The 9,975-nt window shown below is 35.8% G+C and overlaps 1 protein-coding gene across 1 annotated transcript in view; it reads right to left on the reverse strand.

Moving 5' to 3' along the window:
• Positions 1–9,566, reverse strand: part of NCAM2 (neural cell adhesion molecule 2) — a 113,403-nt gene extending 103,837 nt beyond the window's left edge. Inside the window, exons 1-5 of the mRNA XM_009995441.1 lie at positions 9,551–9,566; positions 9,116–9,190; positions 8,245–8,451; positions 6,228–6,371; positions 3,337–3,474 (exon numbers count right to left, since the gene is read on the reverse strand). Of these exons, the coding sequence (XP_009993743.1) occupies positions 3,337–3,474; positions 6,228–6,371; positions 8,245–8,451; positions 9,116–9,190; positions 9,551–9,566 (580 nt within the window). The remainder of the gene's footprint in view (positions 1–3,336; positions 3,475–6,227; positions 6,372–8,244; positions 8,452–9,115; positions 9,191–9,550) is intronic.
• Positions 9,567–9,975: the final 409 nt, after the last annotated feature.

The raw sequence follows: 9,975 nt of genomic DNA on the forward strand, positions 1-9,975 counted from the left end.
AAACAAATAAAGCTATGCTGGCAAGTATCTCACATTTCAAAGTTAAAACAAAATTATAATTCAATCAAAAATAATTATTTTGTATCTATGCGAGTGAGGTCAGGAAATCTATGCAATTTATGAAACTTCCCAGACAGTAACGAAATTTTAAGAAATAAATCTAACAAGCCAAAGAGAAAGAGAGAAGAACCAAAAAAACATGTTTCTTTTGAGGAGGACTTGATTCTTTAGTTCTGTTTTATACAACCCTTTATTCTTTCCTCCTTTTTTTCTCTTTTTCTTTTTTTTTTTTTTTTTTCTAAACCCCCCCCATTTAGACCTCACTGCAAGAAACGAGAAGAAATGCTAGAAAAAATTCAAGGCTAGAAGTAGAAAAAAAATAAGTCAGCAATGCTTCAACAACATCAGCCACTATATTCCTCCTGAAAATGTATTTCCACTGTGAACCCAAAATACATGTGTGAGAGCAAGGACTAGTGTTAGGGATTTAATTATTAACCCCATCAGTTTGCTTCTCCTTACAGACTCTCAAAAAAAAAAAAATTAACAATGTAAAATGATGGGTCATATGATGTACCAAGGTCTCCTGGAATATTTCTAGTAAGAATCACAGAGCCACAGAATACTAGGTTGCTAAGGACCACAGGGACCATCTGGTCCCACCAGACAAGATGGCCCAGCACCCTGTCCAGCCAAATCTCAAAGATGTCCAGTGTTGGGGAATCCACTGCTTCCTTGGGGAGATTATTCCAATGGCTGGTTGTTCTCACTGTGAAAGAATTTCCTCTTGTGTCTAATTGGAGTCTCCCCAGGATTAACTTGTACCCTTTACCTCTCATCTTTTCTACATGACTCCTTATCAAAAGGCAGTCTCCATCTTCTTGGTAGATGCCTTTCAAAATATTGACACATGGTGATGAGGTCTCTCATGAGCCTTCTTTTGTCCAGGCGGAACAAATTCAGCTCTCGCAGTCTTTCCTCATACAGCAGGCTTCCCAGGCCCTTGGTCATCATCATCATCATCATAGCTCTTCCTCTGGACCCTCTCCAGCCTGTCAGCACCCTTTTTTGTATAGCGGGGGACCAGAACTGAACACAGTGTTCCAGGTGTGGCCTGACAAGTGCTGCATAGAGTGGGAGGAAGGTGCAAGGTCGTACACTTGTCCTTGTTGAACTTCAAGAGTTTCTTCTACGCTCACTCTTCCAGACTATCCAGGTCTTTCTGCAGGGTGGCTCTTCCTTCTAAAGTGTCAACTTCCCCACTCAGTTTGGTATCATTAGCAAACTTACTCAGGGTACACTTTATCCCATCAACCAGATCACTTAGGAAGATATTAAACAGCATTGGGCCAAATATTCATACCTGGGGACCCCACCTCTTACCAGTGGCCAGTTTGAAAATGTGTTATTTACCACCAATTTTTCTATGTTGTTTAGCTTCTCTTTATCCAGCTTTGGACACCTTGTATGGTTCTTAGGATACGTCTGCATAGATCTTAGATCTTTCTATAGATCCTCTAGGCATTTGTGGGGAACAGTCCATCCACACCGTCAGAACTGTGATAGCATTATTGCAGTGTAAGCAAATAAACAGCAAAGTTTTAAATTTTAATAGTATCTATGCACAGATAGTGTCATGATAACTTTATTTTTATACTAAACTTGGATTATAATCCAAAGTAAGCATTTTTGCTTGTGTTTTGTAAAAAGAGATATGGCGGAAACAGAGACTTGTAACTTTTACCGGCCTACACATTGCTCCTTTTAAATTTTTTTTTCTTTTTTTTCCTTTATTTTCTCAATCCAATTCATTCATAGATTTTCCATTTCATGAAAGACTATAATTTTTCTTTCTGATTTTTAATACTACAGTGAAAGTAATTTTGGGCCAAGTTCAATAAATTTAGCTTTATGTAGGAAAAAATATTATTTCTATAAGTGAAGCAGAAAAAATCTCTTCACTGATACTACTCTACATGAGCAACCATGTCAAAATCACTCAGCCAGCATCCCATCTCATCCCAGCACTACGGACTGAAGTCTAGATATGACTGTCAGCTTTCCTTTTAAAAGTCATAATAAATACATGAAGAACCAATTTTGTGGATATAATACACCAAAAAAAGATGTGAAGTCACACCATAGGTTGCAGTCTGATATCTTCAGTTAAATACAGGCTTACTCAGCTAAGTAGCATAAAAGTATCAAATACAATTGAAAGGTACTACACAGAGCATAGGCTTATATGCATGTACATAACTAACAGCAGAGGAAAATCTCATTAAGCATTTAAAATGTTATCAGATGCCCTGTTGGAACCGTACATAGCCAGAAGCCATGGTAACATAGCACCACAATGCACAGAGAGAAACACAATGTGCAGGGCAGGTACTGTTATATTGTATCACATCATGTAGGATAATCAACTGTTTGCTTGCCACTGTCTGTATACAATCTACATCAATGTAAAGAATTCTGCTTGAAATATTGCTGCTTGACGATATGGACTGAGTAATACCTGGGCCAGAAGCTGATTTTTCTCCTTAAATTTACTGAGAGTTCAACTTACGCAACAACTTCTGAAAACTGCGGTTTGCTGAGAAGGATCAGTCAAGGACAAAGCACTTAAAACTAAGAACCTAATATGCATGCTAGAAATAGTTTAACGGAAAACCTGGCATTGAACAGAATGTTAGATAGAAAATACATTTTAGGAACTGTGCCCTTTCTGGACAATATATGAAGAGACACTTATTTTTCAACTGGCCAACTTTGAATTTAAGCAAGAGGTTGAGATAAATGCTCCATCTTGTCTCAACCTGTTCATATTCCTTCTTAACTGTTTATTATAAACTGGTAAGATGTGTAAGGCCATTTTTCAGTAAATTTTTATATGTTATGCCTTAATAATAGTAATAATAACATGTAAATACTAATCTTAACAAAAGGTATCTGTGACTTTTGGGAGTATTAATAAATGATTTTTTTAAACTGACAAAGTACATAAAATACAAGGTGAACCAAACTACTATGTGTTATAATCTGAAACTCAAGTCTTTCAGTTATTGTCAATTTTCTGTGAATGATTAAAAACAATAATCCATCTTTTACATATTTATATACACGGATATTATTAAATGCAATAAGTTCTAATTGCACATTATAGTAAATAAAAAAATATATGATAAGTAATTACATTTATAGGATAAAATATGAAAGAGACATGAAAACTCTATTAATCAGTTTAATACGGATTTTTTAGAAGCTGATAGATTTTAAATAGGCTATGATAATCAAATAAAGCAAGAAGTGAATTCAACAACTTTTACTCCTTACCATTCACAATAACGATTATGTCCCGAAAGTCAATTTCTCCTCTGGCTTCCACTCTTCCTTCACATCTGTATACTCCTTCGTCACTTTTGTTGATGTTAAGAATTTGGAGATTATTGTTGGCTAATACTGCAAATCGATCTAGAAAGCAAGTAAGAGATTAAAGTGCTGTTAGTAAACCAAGACAACACAGGGAACACTAACTTACATTAGTAGTATTTATGTACTTTCTCTGTACGATCAGAATGCTCACTAAGAAAACATCTATCAAATTTGAAGCAAAATGTCAGCAGAGGAATTTGTTTGTTTTTTTTTTCCTACTTCAATATACATTGCCATTTGCTAAAACTCAATCTGGATTTTCCATCCATAACTTTCTACTTTGATAAATCATCAAATTACAGTTCAATTTATAAAATATTGTAAAATGAGTGGAATTTTCATGAACTCCTACCTACAATAAAAAAAATATTAAAGATATGAAGAAAAGATAAATCGATAAATTTATAGTAAGAAAATGCTTCTTTCTTCTGTGTCTGGACTGTCTTTGTGCCCATTTTACAGCACTGCATTAAATAATTTCTCAGCTCGATTGCTCTCCTTCCCTCCTCCTATTCCTTTACTCATTCACTATTACTCAATGATGTATCTCACCACAATCTAACACTTCACAGGAATGGATACAGAGACATAATGCAACAGACCACTCCACCTTCTGCACAAACTGAAATTCAGTACTTTCTGAGTAGCTTAAGGTCACTGAAAAAAATCAGATTCTGAACAAGTGTGCATACACTCCCTACATACACATCAGCAAAATTATAATCTGCAGGAGTAAGCAAGATCTGACTTGAATTTTTCTGTCCTTTTTGTCTAAACTAGTGCATTTGGTTAATGTGGCAAAATATCATGGCATGTGGCAGGCAGCCTATGTGTAGAGGGGCAGGGGCTACCCCATGCCAGACACAGCTGGCTCCAGCTGCCTCAAGCTGACCCCCCACAGGGCAAGGCTGAGCCCTGCAGACACCATGGCAGTTCCTGGGAAACCCTGTGTGAGGGTAAAAGTGTGAGAAAAGGCCCTGTGAGCACTGAGGGGAGAGGGGGAAGAAAGGATGAGGGGCTCCAGCTGCCAGAGGAGGGTCCCTGAAGAGATTGTGGTGGAATATTTATCCACACTCGAGCTGTGGAGGATGCCAGGCTGGAGGAAGTTTCTCCTGAACAACTGAAGCCCATGGGAAGGACCCACACTAAAGCTGTTATGGACTGACCACAACACCCATTCCCCAAGCCCCTGCACTGCTTGGGGTGGGGGGCATTAACGAGTAGATAACGAAAGAGTAAAGTCAAGCCTGGGAAAAAGGAGGGAGGAGGTGTTACTTTAATGTAGTCGTTTTTCACCATCCAAATCTGTTTACCTGGCAATAAGATCAACTAATTTTCACCAGTTCAAATCTATTTTGCTTGTGCTGGTAACTGGTGAGTGATCTTGTATTTACCTTGACCTAAGAGCTTTTGCCCATCTCACTTTTTTCCCCCTGTCCTGCTGAGGAGGTGAAGTGCGAGAGTGGTTGGGTGAGCACCTGGAAACTGGCCAAGGTCAACCCACTGTAACCAGGCAGTATTAATGGACTCTTTTTAGGAGAATTACTTCCTGTGGTTCAGTGTGTGTGGTTTTTGAAGAACCTGCACACTAATTATTAATCTGTCTTTCTCGTTCCCTTTTAACTAGAGTCATCCTTTTAGTAAAGGAAAGTGATGAGATTTATTATCTTTCAGTTTTAACTAGCAACCAAGTGTCATTTTCACACTTTGTTTTCCTTTTTGATTCTGCTAGATTTTTAATGCCTGCTAGATTTCCCACAACACTGATATTCCTAAACAGCGATAAACAACATTCAGGACAAAATCTTTTACATCAATTATACAGCTGATAGTCTGTTCATAGAACGTACATGATTCCAAGAGACCTGTGCTTCAAAATGTTTTGAAAAGGTGAGATCTAGCCCCTCTTTAAACACTGGAAACCTTTTTGTGTGTGTGTCTGTTAACAAAAAGTATTTCATGTGTGAGATAAGCGAGAACGTGAAAGAGAAAGAACATGAATTTTAATTCAACCTTGAGTTTTAGTACATGCAGAGATAAAGACTGATGAAAAGATGGGTATGTTTGTTCATCATCAATGTCAGTGCCCTTTCTGGAAAAAGGGTAAAGTTTTGGTTTCCATACAGGCCTAGAAGACTCTTGAGACAGCACTAAAAAAACAGTTTAGTTTTTGAGAGGGTAAATCACACTAATTTTGTTTGTCTGATTAATTGTCTCTCTGCTGGATAAGAACTTACATACAGGGAAGGTGGGCTTCATCTTCACCTAACTTTTATCAGTCTCGCTGTTATGGAATATAGCCTAACCAGGTTGCCAATATCCCCAGTTGTTTGTTAGTCAAAGGGTAGCTTACGGTCACACGAGTAAATTCTTGCAACAGTGCAAAAGGCCTATCCACCTTCAGATCTCTGAGCTAATGTGCAAGTATATCGAAGTCGGTGCAGTGCTTGGTGAGTGTCAGAGCTTTGTGTGCACAGCAAAGTTTATGTGTGCATGTTTTAAAAATGTGTTCAGTTCCCACATACGTGGCAACCTAGGAAGAATTCATGCAAAGGAGCTCCCAGCAATCTTTTGGCCATTTGGACCCTCATGTTACATCTAGACAAAATTTCCAAATGGAAAAAACACAACAACATATACATGAAGGAAACCACTGCATATTCTCTACAGATCACAGAACCTGGTAAATTCTACTTAAGCTGATGGGCTAAACAAAATCCATCCTCCAAGATTACAATAATATTTTAATATTAATTGAAATGTATAACTTAAAGAGTTACCAAAATACTAACTGTCAGGAGTAGTTGTGACTTCCTCGTTTCGATATAACCAGCTGACAATGGGAGCAGGTGAACTAGTAACACGGCAAACAACTTCTGCATCTTCTCCCTGCCTGAACTCTTGGGGAGATACTATGTCTCGGAAAGTGAGCTTTTCTGAAAAGGAAGAAAACAGAACATATTAAGCACTTTCCAGTTCACTTAGCATTAATATTATACGTGGCACCAAATCAGATAAAGAAGTCTATTAAACCTTCTCATTCTGATAATACCAAATTATTTAATTTTTTTTTTTTTTTTTTTGGATAAGAATCAAATGGTCCTGGACACATGACTTCCATTCTGCCTGCAGAAATGATTTTTCAGTATTTTTGCATTGTGGAGATTGTTGTTCTATTCATATAAACTAAACATATATATTAATGCATTGTCATGGTTTGCAATGTTCCAGAACCCAGTTTTGAAACTCTAGTGTTTTTAGAGGTCTATATATTCAGGTTAATAGTCTATTTACCCTCTTGTGTGTTTTATTCCTCATGATCTTAGTACTGAATTAAAAGTTCGTTTTTATTCAAACAAAACTTCCATCAAAACCACCAAAATTATTTGGAAAAGTCTTATTTAAAAGATGGAACTTAAGACTCACTGACCGTGAAAACAGATGAGTAAAACATGAAATCTTATAGTCCAATGAGAAACTATGAAAAAAACTTAACATTATTAAGTCATAATAATTTGTAACTTTTTTTTGTTTTGTTGTTGTTGGTTTTTTTTAGGGGTTTTTACACCTGAAAAGGCTTTTAATTATTCCAACCCCAAATAACCAAACTTGATATTTAATTTTATTAGAGAAATGAGTACCTTCAATATTATTAGAATTCAGTGTTAGAAGTCTAAGATGCATTAATCCATGAACTCATTCAAGATCAAATGCATAAACCAACTGGCTGAAAAAAAATTTCTCCAAGATTTTGTTCCTCAAAGAAGAAGAAACTAACTGTCCTATGTTCTCCAGGATCAAAGTCTGCCACTCACATTTCAGAGGACAGTTTGGAGCATATAAATCAGACATGATGAAACTGCCAAATTTCAAGCCATCACATGATCATAACTGCTATAACCATTCTAACTGTGGTTTTAAAAACAGGGGTTTTTTTTAAGTATGTCTTCCTATCTTTCAGAAGCAGTGCTTCATGACTCTGTTCTGTATTTTCTGCCTCATTGCAATTCCTTATCACTCAGTCCATCCACAAAAAAAATAATATTTTTTAATATTAAAAACAATCCTCCAATTAAACTAGAGAATAACTCAACTGAAAGTCTGCTGGCATATGTCCCACCCTTTCACCAAGAAAAAACTTGCCTTATACCTTCACAGTGTACTTACTTAATGTATTGATTTTAGTAATTTTTTACTGATTTAAGAATATAGTACAATGAAAAGTTATTTAACTAAACTGAAAAAAACCCAAACCTTTCAGAGAATCTCCTACCATAGTAGAAAGTATTTGCTCTTCAAATATAACCCTCAATTAATTGTTTGCAATTGAAATGCATTTTGGTTGCTTATCACATTAAGCTTCAATGCTTTATAGCAAAATTCCATTATAAGGCCAAAAATAGGAAAAGCCTGACATAAAAAAACCACAACTAATTCATTTTTTTTTTATTATATATATTGCACTTCTGCACTTTTATCTAAGCATATACTTGTAATAATTTGTAGATGTATTTGTAATAAGAATTAGATTGATATAACTTTTTTTCTCCCATTTTTTCATTTCCCTGAAGGGCATACAGTGCATATATCATAACATGGTGATATAAAGGAAAATTGATCTACAACAGTACAAAGTAGCCACCCATTTAATTTAAGTCTTCATCATAACATCTATTAACTAGACTGCAGGAGATGTATTTATTTGCCAGATAAAGTTTAGAGCTCAGGAAGATATTTTAATAGGCTTTACTTTCTCAATAGCTTTTAGAACATAGTCTTTCATTTTTTAATTGATAATATTTTACTTACGATAAATTTCCAAAACAACAGTAGCTTCTTGAGTTTGTCCTTTAGGATCTGTTGCTTGACACCGATATATACCAGCATCTTCTATGTCTGCATTATAAATGGTTAGACGTGCTCGAATACCTTCCTTCTGAACAACCACTCTTTGACTAGAAACAATCTTCTCTCCTTGTGGGTTGTACCAGTCTATGCTCTCAGCCTCGCCAATGGCTACAGACAAAACAAACCCAAACAATTCAACATTAGAAGTTCAGATAGATATCATGCAAACCATATGCCTACCCAAGCCACAATGCTTATGCAGTGTCAGAGAACTGTTAAACTATGAGAGTTGTAAGAAAGTCTGTAGAAAGACAAACAAGGTAAAACTGCAATCAGATGCATGACTGTTGAGACAGAATAACTAGTAGCTCAAGGTTTTAAGAGGGAAAAAATGAAGCCAGAAATGTATGAAATCTTAAAAGAAAGAAACAAGCAGTTCAGCAGTCATTAGATCAACAGCTCACTTCATCAGTCAGTTAAGTTGTAAGTGTAGTCAGGCCATGTGCCATTCTCAGTGGAAGACGGCAACCCACCAACATCAAGGATTTCCATAAGGCAGCTGCAAAGGCAAAGTCTCCTCCTGACTGATTTCTGCCTCTCCAGGAAAGACTCCTAACAGATATAGATTAACTGATACAGACAATTCCAACTGAGTGATTCAGAGTCTGAAAATAATAGTTTCTAGACTGGAAACATGAAGCCAATGAAGATTTGGGATTTATTGCAGTTCTCTGAAGTCAATTTGAGTATACAAAAATATGCTAATGTAAACAAATATTGTGAATCAATTATGCAAAATCTAAAATAAAATACACACAAGTAAAATACGTACCTGTGCATGTGAAGAACTTGGATTCACCCACACTGAGCTCAACTTTGCTAAGTGAAATTGTAACTTGAAGTAGAGCTGAAAAATATAAAGGAGGTTATGAATACAATTTGGCTTTTATCAGCTTAAATTTTATATTTTCAGGTTTTGTATTTTCTCATCCTATACTACAGAACCTATACAAAAAAATATGAAAAAATTCAGCTAAGCATTTTATCTTTTTAACTGGAGTATATAGAGAGGTGGAGAAAACAGTTAAAATAAAAGATCTCACAGGAAGGATGACAGCCTGACATCCTAAAAAAGTAGACAAATACAAGAAAAAAAGAAAAAGTTACAGAAATATATACAAAAATAAAACAAAAAAAACTCAGAATAAGGTGATTAGAACACTTAGCATAGACTGATTAAGGGTAAATGATGCCTGATCAACCTTACTGCCTATTAGTTTCATGGGTGGCAATTACCTTGAATTTGCCAAGATTTTTGATACCGCCTTCCACAATATTCTAGCTTTCAAGCATATAGGGTATGTAATAGGTGAATCATGAAGTTAATTTGCTGATCAAATGTGAATGTATATGGTTGGGTGTTAAACTGCAATGTTTGTTAAATGCTGGAAGTTATGTTTGCTATATGTTGGAAGTTATGTTAAATGCTGGAAGATATGTTTGTTAAGTGTTAGGAGTTATGTTCATGTTTGTAAAATGTTGAATGTTACGTAATGGTTATGTGAGGGTTAATGTTGGAAGCTATACCCTCTTATATAATCAGGTGTATGGAACCATAAGTTATATAACATTTTGAATGACTGCGCATGCCCTGAAGAGCGGCAACCACAACGCAGAAGATGGAATTTTCCA

Source organism: Chaetura pelagica, unplaced genomic scaffold (genome assembly GCF_000747805.2).
Source record: "Chaetura pelagica isolate M959 unplaced genomic scaffold, ChaPel_1.0 scaffold23, whole genome shotgun sequence".
Classification (NCBI taxonomy): domain Eukaryota; kingdom Metazoa; phylum Chordata; class Aves; order Apodiformes; family Apodidae; genus Chaetura; species Chaetura pelagica.